The sequence below is a fragment of the Anomalospiza imberbis genome, chromosome 10, assembly GCF_031753505.1.
Source record: "Anomalospiza imberbis isolate Cuckoo-Finch-1a 21T00152 chromosome 10, ASM3175350v1, whole genome shotgun sequence".
NCBI lineage: Eukaryota > Metazoa > Chordata > Aves > Passeriformes > Viduidae > Anomalospiza > Anomalospiza imberbis.
Genome location: NC_089690.1, coordinates 10,577,286 through 10,600,089, shown reverse-complemented (window position 1 = coordinate 10,600,089; position 22,804 = coordinate 10,577,286). Strand labels below are relative to the sequence as shown.

General features: G+C 43.5%; 1 protein-coding gene across 19 annotated transcripts in view; it reads right to left on the bottom strand.

The window, feature by feature from the left end:
- The window catches only part of LPP (LIM domain containing preferred translocation partner in lipoma), a 334,843-nt gene that overhangs the window by 145,467 nt on the left and 166,572 nt on the right, over window positions 1–22,804 (bottom strand). For all 19 annotated transcript variants that reach the window (XM_068200654.1, XM_068200660.1, XM_068200643.1 and 16 more), the window contains one exon: window positions 20,841–20,963. In XM_068200654.1, the coding sequence (XP_068056755.1) occupies window positions 20,841–20,963 (123 nt within the window). The remainder of the gene's footprint in view (window positions 1–20,840; window positions 20,964–22,804) is intronic.

Here is a 22,804-nt window from a genome sequence, read left to right as displayed (position 1 = left end):
TTTTAGTCCTCCATCCCAAAACTGCTTTTGTTTAAAAATTCCTTTTAAATCCTTCTATGCCAACTGGATAAATCAAATCTGACAATTAAAATGGCAAATTGTTCAGAACCACAGAGTTTCCACCTGAGAATCTCCAAGTACTTTCAGAACTTAAACACTCTTAATCACTCCCATGCTTCTTGCAGAAAAGAAAAAAAGAAAAAGCATCCTTTTAAATTCTCTTTTTACAGATGAAAACCTGAAGTCCTGGGAGCACCAAATAGCCTGCTAGGAAGCTGCTTGCCCAAAGACTCCTTATCCACTAAATCAGAGGCAGGGCTCAGAAGGGAAACCAGGGGTTTCAGCAACTCTCAGTCCTCTTGTTCTAGCCATTTCATCAAACAACAGGGACAGCGATGTGATCATGCAGTTGTCAGTGTTTTCCCTCAAGGGGCTGGACAGAAGATGCTGAAAGCATTTGATCCACATGTGAGCACGGAACAGTATTGTTCGACACTGAGAATTCAGACATAAATAACTGGCTTGTTGGGAGTGAGTAAAAGGATGTCTGTGCTTGCAGGAATCTCACAAGAGGGAGTAATGAACCAGGGTGTTCCTTTTCTTTTATTATTACCTTTTTTATTTCTTTTGTAGCAGTGTCTGGAAATAACCCATCAGGCAGAGGAGCTGCTCCCGCTGCTGCTGTGGCAGATGGCAAGCAGGGCTGGAGAGCAGGGCTCTGCCTCGGCAGGGCTGTGTGGGGAATTCTGCAGCGGGAAGAGACAAGGCGAAATGCGCAGGCTGCCGTCTGCATTCAGATCAAGTGCTGTCTGTTGCTAGCAGCACAAGTTGTTCTGAAAACAAGAGTCAATCATCTGTAGCCTTATTTCTGTACATTTCCTGCAGGGGTCTCATGAAATAAATGAGAATAAATGTAAGGGCGAGAGTTCCTATTAGGAGCAGCCTCATCAGCATCACCGAGCCAAGCATTTACGTCATCAGCATGCTAATTTAATCAGACCTGAGCAGTGATGCTATAAATGGATTACCAGCCCAGCTAGTGTGGTTACCGAGGTAACTCAGCCCTTTGTGCCACAGATACAATCGGCTTAATGATAATAAAAACCTCAGCACAAATGAAACAGAAGGAAAAGCCTGACAGGGCTGACGCATACACGACCCTTTCTCTCCTCTCACTCCTCCCCTTCCCCAGCCTCAACCTCTCACTGCAATAAAATTAAGTGCTGCTGTGATCTGTATGCACAACATTCCCATAGGGAACATGCAAGTAAATAGAACCCGTGGAAATAATTAATACAGGCCAACAACTGATGTCGTCAGCACTAGTCATTCCTCCAACCCTGAATGGCAGAGGGACACACAGACAGAAACAGTGCACGGGCAGACTCCAAAGCTCCTGCAAAGGGCTTCAGAGAAGTGGCTGCTCCCCCCTACGCAGCATTAATTATATCAATGGAGTGCTTGGACCAAAAGCTGACTGCAATGGTGAATCCAGTCACTGCCTGTCTCTGCCAGAGGGGAACATTTCCACACCATCTCCTACTCTGCCAAAACTGGAGGTGACCTGAGACTGGGTATTCCAAAGGCTAGGAAGAAATTCAACTGCAGTGTCATCAGTCCAGAAGCGGAGGTGAACTGCTTCTTTTGCAGGAGGGTTAAAATGGGGCTCTGGGGCTTCCTGCATTCACCCAGCTCTGCAAAACCAGCCTACCCACCTCCCAGCTTAGCCTGGGAAAGAACATTCCTTGGAAAATGCTAGCCTCAGTGGGCTAAAAGGCAGTGACCATGCCTTAAAATGGACAGAAGGTCATACTCTTCAGCTCCTCTAGCTCTTTGCCTGATTGAGGACCAAGTTCCCTGTGGATGCTGAATGCCAAACATTTTCCTACTCAGATGCCAAAGACCAAATTTCCCATAGCATTCAAGATATGATTTCATTTTCCTTCTACCCAAAATCTCAGCAACTATCAGCAAAACCACCAGCATCTAAGTGCTCAGCTTCCACAGCAGCTTAGGCATTTCACCTGCCCTTACTGCAAGTCACCATGTCCTCAGCTAAAATGCTTCACCTGAAAGCACTGATTGCCACAACTGGATCAGGAGTGCACACCATAACCTTGGTCCATCAAGCTCATGGTGGGTATTGCTCCAGTCACAGTAGCATCTTAAGAGATTAGCATGACAGCAACAACTTTTGATGGATTCATCAGAAGTGCAATGAATTCTCATTGCCTGTCACATGAACACATGCATCAGACTTGTTGTTTTGTTGACGCCAAAATGCAGTTCACACAGTCTTTGGAAAAAATCCAGAGAGACTTCCCAATATGTACAACTGGACATGTACAGAAATAGCTGTGTCCTTGCTTTCATTTCACAGATTAAAAGCATTCTGTGTGTGTTCATTCCTGAGGGCAGCTCTTTCCACCTATGTGAGACCATCTCAGCAGCCCAACCCAGCACTTCTTCACTGAGTGGAGGTACCCAAGTGTTTGGACTCAAGCATAAGTGAGATCAGGTTTTCAGAAGAGAAAGCCCTTTCTGAATTGGCAGAACCCCAGCAAAGTCAAAACTGCTTCTGTAAACTGCAGCATGTCCCTGCAATGAGCAATAATAGCAGATATGTCTAAGGAAAAGACACATTCAGGCTCATTTCTTGGGAAATCTCACTAAATACTTTCTCACTCCTCCACCATGCAGAAGAGCACCAGTTCTCCTGGGAATTTTATTACATGCTTCCAGAGAAACAGCTAAATAATTCCTTTAGGAGCCCTTTTAGATCAGATCACAGGAGTACACTTTTCCTTGGAAGAGAGAGAATCCTATGCAAATAACACCAAATTACTATGGAAAGTTACGTTCTTGGCTGGAAACACCCGGCTTACTGAAAGCATGGGGCTGTGTGTCCTGATCTAACTGTGCCCTCACTCACCAGCCAGGCAGGTGAGGACAGAAACAACCCCAGGAAAGAGGCTGGGGGGATAAAAGTCCTCTTAGCAGAAGGCAGGCGGCAGAGCGCCAGAACGCACAGCTCTGGAAATGGCGCGGCTGTTGATGTGAGAAGGAAGCCATCACCTTTGCTTCGATTTAAAAGTCATCGTGACAGCTTGAGAGATTGTAACATTTAAGTGACACGGTGACAGCTTGATCCAGTCAACAATTGCAATTCACAGACGTGCTCTAAACACAAACTCTGCTTCCCCGGTTGCAGAGCAGCCACTCGGTTGGGAAAGGCATGTATCCAAAAGGAGATATAACATTAAAAATGTTCCTCCAGGATCCTCACTTGGCCAATTTTTCTGCATATATTGTGCTGGTGAGACTTAGACTAGGGCTCTCTCCACCCCTGTGGCACAGAAAGAATATGAGCAGGCTGGTGGATGGAAAGAAAAGGAGAAGAATTGGCATCAACGTCAAATGTTCCATTAATTTCAATGGCAGCTACAGGTGTGCAGAACTTCAGAGAAAGCCCTTCTACCACAATCAAGTGAAAATTCAATCATGCAACCTCGCTTTACTCCTGCTCCCCCTGACAGTCAGGTGGGCTCTGAGGTGGTTGCAGTGATGCAGGGCAATGCAGAACAGCCCCAGCTCACTGCAGGTGTCCCAGCCACATTAAAAAGAGAATCAGGCATTCACTAAAATTTACAGTACACTTCTAACCTCTTTATAGTTAGGTGCTTGTTCTCTTGGCCAGCAAGTTACAGCTAATGGTATTTTGGGCCTAATAATGGTGCCTTTTTTTTTTTTTTTTGGCCCGCCCAGTGTCCTGCTTACACAATTTAGTACTGTGGAACAATGCCAGAGTAACGCTCTTGGCAGATACAGAACAGCCAGTGCTGGCATTTCTTCCCCTGAGGGAAGGGTCTTTTAGGTGCCCACAGCACATCTGTGGGCACATCTGTGGGAGGGATTGCTCTGAGCCACTCTGGACATGATTTCCCAACATTGTAGGATTTCTGGGCATTTGCAAGTGGGTTCTAACCCATGAACTATTCATTTAAATAAATTATAAAAAAGGAAATAGTGGAAAATATGTCCACAAAAAAAAAAAAGAGTCACTAGGCCAAATACTTATTTCATCCCTTAAAATTGTAATGGTAATGCTCTACTGTGCCTCTTCCCGCTGCCCAAAGATCTTGTCATCCACAGGCAATATCAAAAGAATGATTTTGTTATTGTCATTAAGAACAACACTTTTCAGTCACCCACAGAAGTACAGCACCATAACATATGTTTACCAATGGTCAGCTCTCCACGTAGTCTAATGCATTTTAAATACAAGTCTACTCTTTGTAATCAAGCTTTAGTTGTCTTAAAACCAAACTAAATAAATAAAAAGCTGAAATGTTTTCACAGCTCAAAAATATCCGAAAAGTATATTTGATACTTAAGAAATATTAGACAGTTACCATCCTGAACAGAGAAACCAGGGGCTACAGAGCTCACTGCCTTTGGAACATTTTCTCTGATTTGCAAGTTCCTCAGATAGCAAAGGAAGCCAGAAACTGAAACCTTCAGTAATGGCTCCTTTCCAAGCCTTTATGGCCACGGCTGGGCACTGAATTTTCTTCGAGAGACAGCAGGGCATCCCTGGCTGTGGCTGTGCACAAAGGCAGGCAGTGCCTGCGAGGCAGCTGAGGACCTGCTGGTCTCAGATGTCTGGGGGGCTGTGCACTGCCCCTGCCTGAGCTCCCCCCAGCTCCCTCGGGAATGGGACCCGCTCAAGGCAACCCCTGTTGATGCAGAATGACCTCTCTTAAATAAATCTTACAGGTTGAATGGGACCTCAGGAGTCTGCTCAGCCCAGTCCTCTCCCTTACAGTGGGACTGACCCTACCTAAACTGCTCCAGACAGACCTTTGCACAACCTGACCTAAAGTCTCTCCACTAATCAGTGGCCTTCTGCTTTTCCATGCCATCTTCTTCTGAGGTTACCTATCCCTCCTACAGCAGTTTTACCCTAATGGGTAATCTAAATCTCTAGTTGGGTTTTAAGTCTCAGATATTGTGCTTTCCAGAGTAGATGTGTCATTCTCTTTTTCTTTGCAGCTGGAAGCAGACAGACCCTGAACAATTAGGAGGCAAGAACACCCACAGGGAAGAGGTTATTTACATAAACAAGATCACAATGTGTGTGTGTTTATATATTTATTACTTATAAAAAAATACTGCAATCTCTTTTCTTTTCTAATTAAAAGACCCAGTTTGCCCTGCTGCACAATTGCTAAGCAGATTTAAAATGGGGACTTCAGTAGCTATTTTATGGCTAATCAAATGAGTAAATATAATGATCTGCTCCAATTCCCATTCTGATTACACAGTGCAGCTATTTCATTCCCTCAATAAGCTCCTTGCACCCAAAAAGAATAGTTTAACAAGCTTCAGAGCAGAATGTTAGGCTCAATTTCTCTAAAGGGTAATAGAGTGGGAGTGTCTGTATAATTAGCTTTGTTGGGCTCCCTCCCTCACTGTACAATACACTCTATACAGAGCTTTCACTGTCTCTCCAGGTCTTCATGCTAGAGCAGAAAAATAATGCAGAGCACATTAGAATCATACTGCTTGCACAGAAGAGGTTTGAAAGACAGAAAAAGAGCTGGAGAAGTGCTGGCTAATTCAGCCCAAAAGGGCTCAAGGTTTAATTTAGCTTTAGCAATAAAATCACACATGTGCATGTATATAGCTTATTCATCTCTAATGTATTGAACTCTTAGATGTTTCTGGAAATTAAGATCTGCCAGACTACTAACACACTGATTAAATCATAGTATAAATCACTAAAGTACACTCAACAATTTCTTCTCTGCATAGAACCTGAAATTAAATTAACAGTATATAATCTATAATGCAAAACATTACCTAACACGTTTGGAAGAGTTTGATGCTGCATTCCCTTACAGAAAATAAAAGTGTTTGACATGCTGATTTTTCACAGCAAGAAACAATTTTTTACATAAGCTGGCAAAACTGTAATATTTTTGTGCTTACAGAAGAATTTTCAGCTGGAGATTTGAAAATCCTTTCTGAAGTCAGACAGCCAGGTGGGATATGTTATTATTACCACCTCTGTTTTACAGATGGAAAACTTAATGCTAGAAAAATGAAAAATCTTACTGAAAATAAAGGGGCATGTCAGAGATCTGTGAGGAAAGGGAGAAAAGCAGATTCCATCTTGTTCCAAAGTACCAGGGACCATGGTTGTATCAGACCTCTCCCAAATCAGTCATCCTGTATCTCTCCTCTCACTTTGTATTTGCAAGCAAAATGCCCATGGATACTGTCTTTGGAAACTATCACACAAAAAGTTTGGCAAAGAGGTCAAAATCTAGTCAAATTGTTTTATCCTGGGATGACTGGGGAAAAAAACCCAACCCAACCAAAAAAAAAAAAAAAAAAAAAAAAAACAAACCAGAAAAAGCAGGGCATTATGGAAGTTACTCTGTAAGTCCCACAGCTGAATCACAGACTTCACCTCTAGTAAGTAAAATCCACAGTTAAGCCATTGTTTCAGAGTAAGTCAATAGCAAATAAAAAATAAAATAACACAGTTCCAATAGCCACTTCCACTTTTTTATTTTTTTTGCATATAAGCTTACCAGTTTGCAGTTAGATAGCAATACCTGATCAGAAACAAATAGATACTGCACCTACATTTTTCACATTCCTCTGAATTAACTTAGTATCTCTGGAGCCTTGAAAAGAGACTCAGACTCAGACTGGTACAAACAGGAGGAATGATTGTTCTGTCACTTCCAGTGCTAGGAAGAAGCAATAGGAAACCACCCTTGTGGGAGGCAAAGGGAAAATATGAAGAGTAAGGTGGGTCTGCCCCACCTCCATTGAACTTCTTTGCTATGGGATGTTTTAAATTCCAGAGATTTACATGAGCTCATAAAGCAATTGGATGAGCTGATGGAGGAAAAATCCCTGACTGAATATTAAGGAAGACATAACTTAAGTCAAGCCAGTTCTCTGTGACTAGCAAATTCTTAGATAAAGGGAAATATTCTGGGGCAGTGTAGATATGAATTTGCACCACTCTTGTCTTCTTTTTCTGGTATTTATGGGAAAGAACACTGAGCTGGAGTAACCACTCATCTGACACAGGGTGGGCAAGGTCAGGTTCTTAATTTCAGGCCTATATACCCTGACATATGAGAAAAAGATACTGAAAAGCAAAGGTTGAAATTCCAGTTTCTCATGCATGCATGTTATTTTTCTAAAGAACAGACTTTTGCTACTTCTGTCTTTAAAAAAGCACCAGCAGCTGACCAATACTATAATGATATGAGTTGGGAACAAATGAGTGAATATATGAGTGAATACACTCCAGATTCAACTTCCCTCCAAGCTCAGTTACAGACAACAAATCCTACAACAAGAGCATTTATCTGAGTCCAGGATACCAAAATGCTTTCATCAAATGAGCCAAGCCAGAGATGAAGCTGAGTCCTCACAACAGACAGCATTTGAGACCCTCAAGAAAACTTGACAGGTAAAAAAGATACTAAAAATTCCCTAGAGGACAGGCTTCCAACAGTGAAATTGCAAAGTGTCTTCTACATACAAGTGCAATTAATGGAGTCAAAAGCATGTGATGGAGCCAGTGCTGGATGCACTGGTACATCCCCACACAATGGATCTCCAAAGGAGGTGACAGTTCTGAGCACTAATCTCTACTGTCTCCCTCTTACTATTCTGCACTTGTGTGCAGGAAAAATTCCCAGCTGTTGGGCACAACATTCCACTTGCAAAGCCAGTTCAAGCATCTTTGCAGAACAAGAGGATCACCTTCAAGTTTCCTTGAGTCGTTGGCTTACAGCTCCTGGTGTACAAGCAGAGGTGTACAAGCAGAATGAGGGACCTGGTTTGGATGGATAGGGAATTCTTAAGCTGTTCAGGCAGAGAACAGCTTAAAAATGGAGAACAGCACCTTGGTGCTGTTGTCTCTGCCAACTTAGCCACATAGAAAGGTGAAACAGCTGCACAAACTTGCAAGGCTGTGCTCCACCTAAGACTTGGAGAGGGACACTTTATCCCAATCCACCCATGCTGCTGTCACAGAAGAGTGAAGAGAAGAAAACCCCAGCAGTTCAGATGCAAATACTAAAGGTCACAAATAGTACATCACCTACACACCCTCACTGCACCAGGTACTGGACATTCACCCAAACACCACACACTGAGCAGGTGGGAAGAGAAATGGGGGTTTTCCCTATTTAACAGAAGAGCAGCCCAGAGGCAGAAGATGGCTCAGCCAAGGTTACACAACAGCAGGTAGAGGTCTGGCAGTCTCAGGGACACAACACAGGACTGAGAACAACTTACCTCCTCCTCAGGTTCAGGGTGGGACTTGGTTAAAAGAAAGTCCATGTTAGTGATAGATGTGTCAGACTGAGCACTGCTTTCCTCCCCATTCTTTCAGTACAGCCTATCTTAAGTAAGTTAAAAGGAAACAATGACAAAGCTGATGCCGATCAGTCCAACCTGACTTTTCTTATAGTCAAAGCCCCAAACTCCTACCCAGCAAAACTCTGACAAATGTATCTGAGAACCCTGCAGGGTGCAACAAGGAAAGCCCCTTTAGGACTCAAGCTGCTATTTTACATTAAGAGACATTTTTAGCCTGTAATTTTATCTCTTCCATCTCTCCCCATTGCTTGAAATTAAAATAAACATGGACCAGGGCCTAGGATTTTATTTTATCTGTCACATATTGTTATCATTAAATACACTTGAAACAAGTGGGTTTAGTTCAAATAAAACTGTCTCTTCCCTCTCCTTTTCTCAGCTCAACAAACATAAAATAGGAAACTGCACTCCAATATATTCAAGAAGCAACACACGTTACAGCATGAGTAGATGATCCATCTGGCAGGCTGACATGGTAATAAGTTTGCTTAATTGTCAGGTCAGGCATATTACAGACCCAGTCTGTCAGTCCTTTTATTACAGCTCTGTCTGTACTGGGGAATTTCAACCGCCTCACACTCCGTATGTGTAGACATGGAATGCATCCATATGGTACGAGGACATATGCATGGACACATATATGAAGTGTCACTCAGAACAAGGAGATTAAATTAAGAAAGGAAATGCTGAAGTCAAATAGCTCTTAGCAGCTGTATACATTTCAGTCTGGAATAATCACCCAAAGAAAGCAATGAGATATTTACATTTAATTTATTGGAAACTGGGCTGGCGAAAGCACTGATTATAGGGGATAATCCAGCACTGCCTCATAAGGAAAACAGCCAGAGATCCTCAGATGTTCCCTCCATTTATACTTTTTAAGCGATCAGCCCATCATTTTGTTTTTGGCTCCATGCAGCTCCAATCATGCAGACAGTCTCCTGAGATTGTCCATATGTCCTCCTGAGAAATCACTGAGTACATTCAACAAATGATTGAGTTCATCAAATGGATGCTTTGCCTTTAAAAAGCCCACAAAACAAAAGCCACCTTTTTCCTTCTTGGTCTTTGTGCCTTACCTTATCTCCTTCTCTCCATTAATGAGCTTGATTCTGAAATGATTTTATTTACAGGAAGGCTTTAAGCTGATCTGAAATACAATTTGTAGGAAAGATGCCAAATACAAACTGTAGTTTCTAGACCTTTCTGCATTTGTGATTTTACATGAGCACGCACACATATGTTCAATATCCAAACAGCAGGTGTTCCCTGAAGTTTTATTGCCATTAGTTAGAAATGACCACATTACTAACAAAGTCAAAGCCAAGTCTTGTCAAAGGCAAGTCTTGCCAGAAAGTCTGATGATTTCCAGGATTAAACAGTCCTGCTTTGGGGTCCTGGCTCTGGCTCTTCCAGATATCTCCAAAACCTAACAGTGATCTACATTTACCCGAAAGAACCACTTAACAATTCATCCTCTGTGTGGTATCCCCACAGCTTTTCTCAGGAAGCAGAGCGTGCTGTCTCGAGCACGGTAGCAGCTGTCACTAGGGCCTCATAAAACACCGTGATCTCTGTGGTAACCCTTTTCCCCAGCCAGATCCCTTGTCTTGCACTTTGGACATGAGCTGCTGATGCAGATTCCAGTCAAAATCTTTCCAGAAAAAGAGTAAATATAATTCAAAACAGTATCTGTACTATCTCCCTGCTGAACTACACAGTGCTCAAAAAAATCCAGCTGAATAACTGTTTTTCTACCACTTTTTAGGACTGTAAAAGGACCTTAGCCACACAGATATCCCATGTAATGCACAGCTGATCTTTCTGCAAACCAGCACAGTAATCAACCTCAACATCTTCTCTTTCCTTCTTGATAATCACAGCTTGAAGCTGCACATGCATCCTGGCTTTCTGCTGGATGGAAAGAGAACTGTCCCTCCCATCTTTCTTGAATTCTCCTGGGATCACAAGTTAATGGTTTGGGAAGACAGCACCAAAATTGCCTGAGACCCCAGGATGACTGGAGTGATTGCTGATATAGAAGACGGCAATTCTTCATGGTTCTGAGCTGCCTGGGACAGGAATAGGTTCCCACTGACACCTTACAAATCACTTCAGAGAGGGTAAGATACTCAGCCTCTTGTCAACCCAGAGAGAAACAACGGTGATACTTATGGCAAGACAGCAAAGTCTCTGACCTGGCTTATGCTGGCAATCAGGTGAGATGATTGCAACAATCCTGCCTGTGAGGAACATAATGCCATGCAAAATGCACAACCTGTCCTTGCTCTTACTGTACTCATGCACACGGAACTACTTCCTTCCAAGTGAAGAATTCATTGTAAGACTCAAAATATTTTGTTTGGGCAGGGAGGAATCAGTATCAGACTGCAAACATTGGCAGAAGTATTTATAACTGCTTCAAAATCTCCCTTTTTCTGGACAGGTCTTTTTTTTTTTTTTTTTTTTTTTTTTTTTTTTTTTTTTTTAAGTTTTCTTTTTTAAATCTGTGGGGGAAGACAGTAATACCCATTGGACCAACACATTATTGATTTCCCATAGAAACAGCAGTTAGATAGAGTGCTCACTTTCAGCAGTAAAGCAGCATGTTAGTTTTATCTTACTGTAATATTTTTTTTCATTTCATCCTCTTTTACATACTCAAAGAAGTCTCCTATTCACTACTGAAACACCATATGGTGATAATATATGCTAACACAGGCACAGTGACACAGTCCACAAGCCTGCTATTGAGCAAAAGTTGACAACATAAGGCTGAGAGAATTGTAAAATTGTAAGTGCTTCCAAGCCACAATAAGTATGTCACCTAATTGCATTTTACTGTGATGCAAAGAAGTCTGAGTCAAGGCAAGAACCTCCCTACAATGAAACTGTAACAGCCTGGAGTAATTCACAGTTACTTGAGAGCTAGAGCAAGGATCTATCAATTCATGGCTTTCAGATACAGGCTAGATGTGGGTTGGGTTTTTTTTTAGCCTAGGCAGCTTTAATATACAGAAAGAGACAATGCATTTCAGCATCACAGTAATCTCTCAAAAGGTTCCAGACAGGAAGGCCAAAGGCAATCAATAAGAGAAAATACAGACACTGCTTCTCAAACCATTCACAGATGCCTCTGCCTCTTATTTTAATGAACTAGGTTTTGAACTAGAACATCTTGGAACAATCCTGAGATATATTCAGGCTACAAATGGATCAAGGTTATTTACACACTGGTAGCAGAGTCTGATGGAGAATCTACAGGGCCAGGTCTCACTTTTATGTGGAGCTCCAGGTCCTTACAGGTGGCCCTACCTGAAATGAGGCTGTGAATACACCTGATCTGCCTTTGGAACGGCCAGCAAGGGCTCCAGGGAGAGGTCCTCCCTCCCTGGCAGGGCGGACCCTCGGAAAAACAGACCACAGAGAACAGGATGGACAAGAGCGAGTGACAACACTATCCCAGAATGTCACTGATGTCTGTCCAAAGCCCTGTTTTACAATGAGCTGCAAGGTCTCTCTGTGCCTCAGCTCTCCATCTGCAGAACAAAAGAACCAAACTTCTCCTACTCCAGGGCATAACAAGGATGAACACACGGAAAGTTGCAAGCACTCGCGCAAACATGCCGCAATAAGCAACAAGGACAAACTCACAAAGGCCATACTTTAAATGCCAGGGCTTCCCAGTGTGCTTAAGCCCTCACCTTTCAAACTGTATTTAGAAACTACCACTGCAGAAGGCAGCTGCCCTCCTCTTCTAAAGAGAACAATTCCACAGGAACTCCCATCAACAGGATCTACACCTGCTCTGCATTGGTCTCTGGAGAGATTCCAAGCAATTTCAAGGCACACCAAGGCAATGCCCTCCTTGCTGTGAGCGTGATCTATGAACCACAGTCGTCACTCCCAGGTGGAAATGGCCTGGGGAATACGCCCAGCAGAGTCCACAGTAGGAGCAAAGTCCCAAGTGATGTATTGCCATGCAGGTGTTTCTACAAGTTGCTGTGCTGTTCCCTTGGCACTGAACTATTTCCTTTCCCTACAGGGAGGGAAACGCAGCTGGTTCCTCCTGAGCACAGAAGAGAAAAACACAACACAAAAGGAACAGAAACCATAGAGAGCAGAGGAAAGGAAGCCTGATTTCCTATGGACTTGTGTCTTGCATCTTGAGCGGACTCTGACCCTTCCTGTTCTCATCTGTTACCTCTCCTGACTGCCCCTCCACTTCCCTTCTCCCCCTAGTATTAGCCTTGGCATTTGTCTGTGTGTGTCAGCCAAACAATCCATGTTCCAGGTCAGAGATCCTGGTTACAGCACAGTCTGGAAGAGCAAAAGTTCAAGTTGCCTGCAGGACACACAGCCGGCTTGGGGCTTGCTGCGCACGTGTGCAGTGGGGCCACCCATGGGCCAAGCAAGGACAGCCAGGGTGGCCCCACTGCACACCCTGCAGCTCCCCAAGACAGGGATCTCAGGGATCCCTCCTCCCCAGCCACAGAGTTCTTCACACAGATACCCCTCCCACAGACCTACTTAAAATGGTCACAGAAATCAAACCATACGTGGGGAGCAGCCAACTGCTGGACACCACTGGGTGCTGAGTAGGAAGAATTAATCACCTGTGCTTTCATTCCAAAATGCCCCAGTTATTTCCTTGGAAGGCACTGGGCAGAAGAGTGGCTGCCACACATGGGGAAATCAACCCCACACCTGAGACCTCTTTAAATCTTTCTGACAGGGGGTGTTCTCACACACACTCTGCCCATCTGTTCCAATGGGGTATGAGATGAAGATAAATCCATGACAGGGTGCCCATGGTGTGGCCATAGGTCCTCTGGTGACTCAGGCACAAATCAAGTCATCTGATCTCCCAGTGCCTAGGTTCCTCCCCTGCCCATGAGACAACCAGTGTACTTCCCCATTGCACAGGGCTGCTGTCATGGTGGTGAATCTGATGCCGCTGAAGTACTCAGATGCATCGACCCATGCAAGAACGCGAGCAGAGGCGGTGTCCCAACAAAACACAGGTTCCTGCCCCAGAGGCAGCTGCTCTTTGCTGGCTGGACACACGGACAGCTCATGAAGTGCGCCGCAGCCCTTTGAGGAGAGTGCCAAACTACACCGAGTGCCAAAATGCAAGGATGGGGAAATGATGACAAGCTTCCTGAGATGACGGCTTACAGCAGCTCGGTCCATTTGTGGGGAAAAAGATAGAAAATAAAACAAAACAATAGGTAGAAGGCCTTGAAAAGCTGTAGAGAATAAGAACCCTGTTCTCAACCACTCACAGCAAAACAATCACAAATGCAGAATGAGAAAAAGACCAAATTATGTGGTACTATTTGTTTTTTATCACTGTTCCCAAAGTAAATGTTTATCTTTATCCATATACAAATTTGAGATGCCTGCACAGATTTTAAAGTCCAGTATATCCAACACTAGTCATCATCTAAAGTTTTAGCCAAACACGTAGGCAGAAAACCAAACGGGATGCAGAAAAAGAGAAAGGGGAAAATGGAAAAGAAACCCTTACTGATATTTCTGTGAACTTGACAATATATCAGAAAAAGAAACAGCAGGAGTAGTGCTGATTTATTTTCACTCTGATGATAGTACAAGAGGAAGAAATAATACCCTGCAAAGGTCACTCTTATCCTGTTCATCTGTGACAGGCTGATAATCCAGGATCTCAGAAAACTTTCTTTAAAAATCTTCACGGACATGCTCTTATCAAAAGGATTAAAGTTTAATACATACCAGCAGATGCAACCGATTCAGGCATCTGCTAATCAGAGCAGCGTCAGTTGCTGCACGCACTGGCTGCAGCTGATGACTGCAGGAAGGTTTCCCTTCTTATAAAGACCAAATCCAAACACACATTAAATCATCTCTTGGCTGTACCTCCCAACTCACACGTTCATGGCTGAGTATCCCCATCCTGTGCACGCTCCTGCCTCATCCCATGTCAGGAATAGCAGGACATGTGTGCTGCTCACAGCCAGCGCACCCACCGTGGTCCTCCCAGAAAGCTCCAACCCAGGGACCACCTCAAACACCAGCACGTGGGGTGGGAATGTCACTCTGCCTTTGGAGAGGGGCACCACAGCAGGAAGCATTTCTGGATGTAGGGGCCTTGCATTTTGAATGCTGGGAGGAACCTACTGAAATTACTCCAGATGGGACACTTCCTTTCCTACTTTCAGAATCCACATGGATTTTCCAGACAGCACAAAGCCAGCGTGCTGTAGCCAGAAGCAGGAGTACAGCTCTCAGAGGTGACCCCATCTTTGGAATAGCCCATGCAATTTCTGATGTCCATGACTATGGCAGAAGTGCCACAGCCCACTGAGAGCAGCCACAGTCAGCACCCTGCGTGAGTCTCCAGAGGCCATCTGATGCTACTACAAGGCCTGGAGCTCACCAGCTCAGCGCCAGCTTGGGCACACCACTGTGAGCCACTGTCATCCAAGTCAGCAAAACAGTCACTGTCACACTGTCACACAGTCACACTGTCATCCAAAACAGCAGCACTCACAGCCTTCAGGAAAAGCAGCGTGTAGCACAAAAGCTCTGGAGTAGCTAGGATGGTCCTACTAAAAGGCCATCAACCCTTTAGGATGGACAGCGGATGCTTCTCAGTTTCAGCAGATGAGCCTACCTCCAATGAGCCCTCCTGTCGTACAACAAAGGGATTCAAATACCTACAAAGCCCAAAACGCACAGACCTCAAGAGAACAAACACAAAGAGCCCTTTACAACTGGGAAAGCACTGCCTGGCTACCATGCACTGCTTTGGCAAAGATGCCCAGCAGTTAGATGTGCTCAGACCAGCAGAATGAAGCCTGGAAACGTTTATTTACCTCAAATATCATATATGAAGATGGCAGAAGCTAAGCCATCCATTTAAGCCCAAACTGAACATCTGAAAAAGCCATATTCCCCCGAGTCCCATAACAGAGGAACCATAAAACTCTCTGTCACATAAATGCTACAGGAGGGAGGAATTCATTCTGAACCCACCTAATCAATCTCAATCTGCTTGTACACCTAAATTTTCTTTCTTAAAAGAAATAAATACATTCCTGACAGCAACTGGAGTTCTGTAACTTACCCTGTGGACTGCCCTTCCAAAATCCTGTTGGTGCAAACCAACCTAAGCAGCCAGGCTCAGGCAAGTACCTGAACAATGAAACCAACTCTGAGCCTGTACTAACAAATTTGCACAGACTGTTTTGAGTTCAAATTCAGTGATCTGTTTTTCATAGAGCCTCACAGCCCAAAACAAGAGCAATCATAAGGATCTTTCTTAAAGCTGGGGGAATGTGCTTCCACTTGCTGGGTTGGAAGCTTTAATCATGGCTGGAGACACAGCTCTGCATAAACCAAGATAAAACACCTGAACTCTCAGCCGTGCATTCCTGACACAGCCATAAGTGGGGCACTACAATTAGAAATTCACAGGGAAGAGACCGCCTAGGAGTCTTCAGCACTCAACATTTTGCCTTGTTTTGTCTTCAGCACTCAGCATTTCGCCTTGGTTTGCCATCATACAGCAGAAACTGCTCAATCCTGTCCCACCACTCTGCAAGAAAATACGTTCATTGCCTTTTCTCTGCTTTTACTATCCCCAAATGGTGATCAAAAGAAGTGACAGGATAACAACCAGCACTGTCAAACATTTAAATCCCTTTTAAATTCCAGTCATTACAAGACATTATTTCCCAGTATGCTTGAAACTTATTGAAAATGTATCACTGATTTTTTAAATTCTGTTTTCTTTAAATTTTTATTGTTTTGTAGCTCACAGCGAGAATGAGCCCCTTTTCCTTCAAAATAGCGCTCACTTTGCCTTAAAGTGTTGGATAGTGACAGGTGTCTAGTACTGGGGGCAATGACACAGAGGCATGAATCCTTAGAAATCTTGCCTAACTCTGCCTTCATGTTCCCCACCTGTTTGCACAACCACATCACCCAAAGGCCTTCAACCCAGACCAAGGTTCCACATTGCTACATGCCATACACATGGGGAGTAAGAGGCAAATCACATTGAAGAGGTCGCCAAGCTACAAGGACAGATGAGATTTTGAGAGGAAGGAGAGGGGAAACACTACATTCAAGGTCATTTAGCACAGCAGTGGTTGCTGGGAATGAAACAGGTCTCTAGAATGCCAGCCCAGTTCCCTCTGGATTAAGCTGCCTCCATGAGTTGTACACAAGCAGATTTCATCTTGGCCATGGTGCATGGTTAAACAAGATTTTTTTTGCTATTTAAATACTTCACAAATATTGGCCACAGAGCATTTGCTTTTAGAAAAACCTTAAATACCATCAGACCAGGTATACTTATTATCTGGTACACCTCCCACAAAGTGCTATTTTGCCAAACAGACATTCTGTTGGAAATTCAGGAAAAACTCAAGAGTTTCAGAAGGTAGGTGTCCAATTCCAGACAAAGCAATCATCATTCAATACATAATTCACAGCAGGGACAAAGAATCCTGAGCATACATGTGCTTCTATTTCCAGTATTTAATTTTCATAGTCTCTGCTGGAAGCCCTTTCTACAGAGTCACAAAGTTTTCTTGTTTTTTAAAAAATGTAAACATTTGTTTTATGGGCTGAAATTTGGTATTTTTGGTTTGGGGTGGGTTTTTTTTTTTTTTTTTGTTAAGGTCTTGCTGCACTGATCTCTTGTGCAAGGATTTAAGCAGAACAGGTAAAAACTGGGGAAAATATCCTTTAATAGAGGAGTCAGATGACCACAGCATTCACTAGGCCTCTACTTACAGCGTTCACACAATTTATGACTTGCCCCTGCTCTCATCCATGGAAATTATGCACCTAATATCTTGTCTTTTACTAATACCTCCTTTTACTAATGAAAGATACAGTGGGTTCTCTGCCTCTGAACTTTCCAGTGAGTTACTGCAATTTAGAAGGTGTGATATGCACACAGCAGCACACTGGAGCTACACAAGAGGAGCTCTGTACTTTACTCATCACACTAGTACTTCCAAACTGCACCAAATGAGAGGAAAAAATTAATTAGATTTTTTCATAATGCATCTGCAGTTCTTCCAACAACACCCGAGGCAAGTTAAACCTCCTATGCTACTGCAGTCATGGCAATTTTGAGATCATCTTGGTCACCTTGTCCATTTCAATTTACTGTACCAGAGGGCTAGTACTGGTCATGCTGGTGAAGGTCATGCAGATCCTGTCTAAAACTTCTGTTCTAGCTGAATTCTTTAAATACAATCTCTCCTACACCACCTCACATGACAGAAAACATCCTTAGATGCTGCTCTGTTGAGGCTAAAGATGATGATTTAGTCTTATAATTTTCTGTGCTTTTAGGTATGTGCAATTTTGAAAGGAAAAAACTTGCATTTAATCACTTCTGACTGCTTCTATGAGTCAGTCAGAGAGACTTTTGCTTGCAAGACATGGACTCAGCCCAGGTCACCTTTGCTTTCCTACTCAGCTGTCTAGAATTAGGCAGGACCACGAGGTACCAGGAGGGCACTGCTGACCACAAGTGTCCAAACTCTCTCCCTGCCTTCTATTAATGGTGGTCAGTTTCAGCTCATGGCAGTGTCCTTTTCACCTGCCCAGCTCACAAAAAATGTTACCAGAGTGACACTCAGGTAAGCAATGCAGGGATGGTGCAGAGTTTCACACTCACCTGTCCTCAACAGCAAGGGCAAAGGGACGCTGTCTGGGGTTGATGTTGGCCCATCCTTTCTGAGAAACATTACATCCCTCTGTGTCAGAGGCAACCCCTGGTGCAGTGTGTGTCTTTGCAATCTTGAACTCGTACCAAGGATCAAAAGAGCTTCCCTTTGTGTGAATTCATGCCAATGGGCAGCGTATGTTAAATAAACTACTTGTCATTACCCTGCTATCACTCCTACTCCAGTGAGAGAGGACTGTGTTACAATTTATCTTACATTGCTTTAAAACTGTCTTGAAGGTAATATAAAAAATAAATGTAACAATAAAATTCCTTATTCCAGAATAGGAGTATCCCCAAGGGCAAGGTATTCCTATAAAATTATTATAATGCTTTGACCACATAAGCACAACTGAAAACGTCTTCTCTGAAAACAAGTCGTAGCTCTTTTTTCCTATCTGCAGCCATTATCCTGATAAATTTGGGAAGGTCAGCTAAGGTGTAATCCAATAAATGTGCTGATGTTCTGAGTAAGTACCTTACAATTTGCAGCCTAATCTATTATCCTACTATAAGACCATCAAATGACTCACCAGTTTTAATACTTAGTACAGATCAAACAAAGGAAAATATCAAAGCTTTATGTTCTAGTTCCACCTTTCAAGGACTTGTTTGAGTACTCTTTAATTACAGCGGATGATATATCTAACTCTGGCATTTTATTTCTCTAACAGCTCTAGTTAGAAGTTGCTGTAGCAGTACTTTTCACAGGACATCATCACGTTAACCAGGAGATGCTGAGAAGTCAGATTGAACAAATCAAGCTGGGATTTGATCCCAGAGATGGAGTTCAGCTTCTTCTGCCCACCAGGCCACACAGTGTGTAATGCACCTGGGAGCCTCACCATCCAGGTGCTCCTGGGTGCAGGTGACAAGTCTGCAGAGCCCCCACCTGAGTTGTGGCAGAAAGCCATGGGAACAAGCATGTACACGAATGGGAATGAGCACATCATCTTGGAGGGTGATGAACTTCGGAAGTCAGATCAAGTCCCAGACTTGGGCTATGACTTAAAATCCTCCAGAAACTTAAATACACCTGCAGATGTTTGCATTTGGACATTGTGATTGGACACAGTGATTTTCAAATTTTTTTTCTTTTAATGGTAAAGGCGTAAAATAAAAGTGAAAAAAAAACCTATTCACAGAACCCCAGATTCCAAAGGAAGAAGCATCAGGAAACTGTCAGCAGCACTGTCAGCAAACTGTAGATGCTCCATGAAATAGGTACAGAAGTTACATGTCCCCACAAAGATGTCAGAGCTGACTGGGGGCGTTGCTGAGGAAAATGGGGAGCACAAATCTCTTTCACCCAACTCTAGCATCGTTTTGAGTCTGTAAAGCATTCCCCAGCAACAGTGTGCACTGGTGTGTGTTTGGCCCGTGCAAACAAACTGAACATGGGTTATTCACCACAGTGCCTCAGCAGAACTCATCTCATTTATTGCAACAACAAAAACCCACTGGGAAAAAGGCAGAATTGTATCTGGTTTACATTTTTGGTCTTTTTGACTGACTAACCCAAATTAGACTATTTTTCAAGGACAAGTCTGTAAGTTTATGCAATAACTGTGCACATGCCACTAAAAGCCAAGTTTATAGGGAGGTCCCTGCAGAAAGGACGGAAATCCAGAGCCTCTGTGTGCAGGGGGGACACTTCCAAAAGAGCACAAATCTGATTTTACTCTGCTTTTGCCCCATTTGCAGACTTGAGGAAGAGCAAATCTAAAGAGATTCTGATCACTAATTTAGTTCTGCTCCAAAGGTATCACTTCTCAGTTACTTAAAAGAAATGGAGCAATGAAAACAACCAAAAAAGACAAATCAAAAAGAAGGCTTGTATGGATAGTGAGTGTGCACCCATCACTGACTTACCTCTTTGATACTTTTCACTTTTGGGCCTTTACTAAGAGAAATACAGCATACTTATAGCTGTATACAGCCTATAGACCCGCACGCACATAATAAATGAGACCAGTCATGAGACTAGGAAGGAAAGACAAGGCACAAACATATCGAGGATGATTTTATGAGATCTCAAGAACTGCTCTTTTAAAAGTGCCACTGGGGTGTCACCACTTCCTCTGATAAATAGATGACATCTCACCAGAACTTAAATAGCTCCACTTAAGCACTACCTAGATGAGTGACAAAAATTAGCCAAGTCACTGTCACCCCTGCAGTCCTCGTCTAGACACAGCAGAGAAGTGCGAATTCCAGTCTGCCTTGCTGGGCTGCAGCCACCCTGACAGCTGAGCTCCAATCCAAGCCACTTCGTGAGATGCGGATATCTGGATCCTTCTGGCAGCGCGACAGACAAAAGTTAACAGAACAGAAAATCAACAAGAAAATAAAAGCACAAAAGTCCTTGTGAATCAAGAAGGTTTTAATTCACGAGTCATTGTTGGTTGAAAGTTGAGGCACATGAAATGCTATTTTTTTGCAAGTATTTTTCTAACAATCTCTGTGGCAATCTGACAACCGGGATCAGAGGCCCTTTGCTCAGAGGTGCGGCAGCTTTTGAGCCGGTGCCCCCTTAGAGCAGCTGCACCCTTCTCCCCATTGACAGCCACATCTGGATGCTATCAGGAGGAACTGGCTGGCCTTCTCACAACAAATACCAAGCACTTAGCAAATTGACTCCAGAAGTCGATGCTGGCCCCTTTCCCACTCTGTGTTTACGCAACGTGCAACTAACCTGTTGAGTCCGAGGTTTGTATGGAGAGCTGCTCTCTAGGTCGGCCAGGATGCTGGTCAGAGAGTCAATTTCTGCATCTAAACTGCACCGCCTCTCCTCAAGTGTCTTGCCAGCAGGATTCACCTTAAAGAAGAAAGAAAAGTTCCAGTTATTCAAACCACTTGGCCTGGCAGGCAGTTTCTTACTGTCCTCATGGAGCTGCACCCATGCCCAGCAATAACTCTTGGGTTGCAGGGACAAACATGCTGAAATCCCATAGCTCCCTCCAGAACTAACAGCAAGCCTCCATCTCGCAGGAATTTATGCTGCTTTGGGGCTTTTCTTTCACATATTTGCCACAAGGGTCCCATTGTGTAAAACTGACTTGGAGGATAAGCAATTCAGAAATCTGCTGCTAGAAGAGGCAGGACAATCCCCACACTGTAAGATGGAGAAGATGTGTTATAGAAGGATACCTGTCTGGAAAGACAAAGCTGGGGACAGGCTTGGAGCACCTGGATCCCAAGAGCATCTCTTCTGCCATGTTCTCATCTCAGGCAAAACACAAACAGAAAAGAGCTACAAACCACAGGAACCAGTGACTGGCAACATGCACCTATTCTTATTTTAAATAAATTCTTGGTAGGTGTACCTGTCTGATTCAACACTTCTTCACAAATTTCATCTGAAAAATGAGCTCCTTCAAGGAGGAGTGAAAAAGTTCAATCCATTTCTACCACATTGAAGGTGAAGGGTGTAATTTGCAACAAGCAGTCACAAAATAACGTAAGTAAGATCCTTGTGAAAAGGCTTTTATGCAGGAAAGCCCATGCCCAGAGCAAATGTCAATATGCAGCCAAGGACCCTAATTCAATACATTTTGCTTTCTTTCTGCTTTCAAAACAGCCCAGTCCCATTTGTACACAGGCTGGTAGGGACACTCACTTGGAAGGGAAGAGACGTGAATTTTCACCACCACCGCCCACCTCAAAGTAAAACCCAGAACTCAGTACCACGGCAGAGAATGTAACCTTCAAACCACTGTTAAAGGGCAGTACTGCAATTCCTGCTAGAATAAGCATTTTAAAGGGGACTCATTCCCATGCTCTGTTTTTGATAAATCAACCTAGTCCAAAACCTCTAGGAAGGGCCTTTGTGCTGTACAGCCCAACCCAACAGCGGGACCTCTCAACAGGACACAAAGTAGGTAAAGGCTAGGAAACATCCTCCTCAATGTTTTCAGTGTTTTGGGAACTAGGCAGCTCCACTAGGAATGGGAAATTCAAGAAAACCAGCTGAGGATCCATGCCATGGACAAAGTAGGTGCTAGGGGCTAGCTAGCCCCACTGAGCCAGGCCACCACCAGGGCATGCAGAGAAACTAAAGTTCTTGAGTCAAGTGAACTATTACACTGAAGGTCTTTTCTCAACCTGAGTTATTTGTCTTCTGTTCTTCCATGTCTTACTTATCTGCAAATCCCCTGGACAGGACAGAGTCTCTCTGTGTACGTGCAACTACAGAGCTCAGTGCAGAAGAGTTCATTCAGAGCTTGACAATGTCAATAATAAAAATACTAAAGAATTACCTAACAACTCACCTAATTTCAACTGCAAAAGATGTTCAGACCATACCAGCACCTTGCCACAGACAATCCAGCTCTGTTTGCCTTCACTCTCACCAGGTTACTTCAATTTTCCAAGCCAAAAATTTGCCTTTTCCTTTGGCTCACTGGCTGTTCCAGATAGTTTTCATTTAAATTTCATTTTAGGTGCAGTCGATCATTACCTGTTTTAAAGAACTACTCAGTCATCAATCTGTCACATAAATGGCAAGTTGGTCAAAGAGAGACAGGCTATGCAAAGTAGGCAGCCTCTGATCTGCCAAACTTACACGTGCTGAGGCATCCATTAGTTCCTAATGATTATTAAATCTTATTGAATTACAATAGATTTGGCTTCACTAACAGGAAAATGGAAGTTTATGCA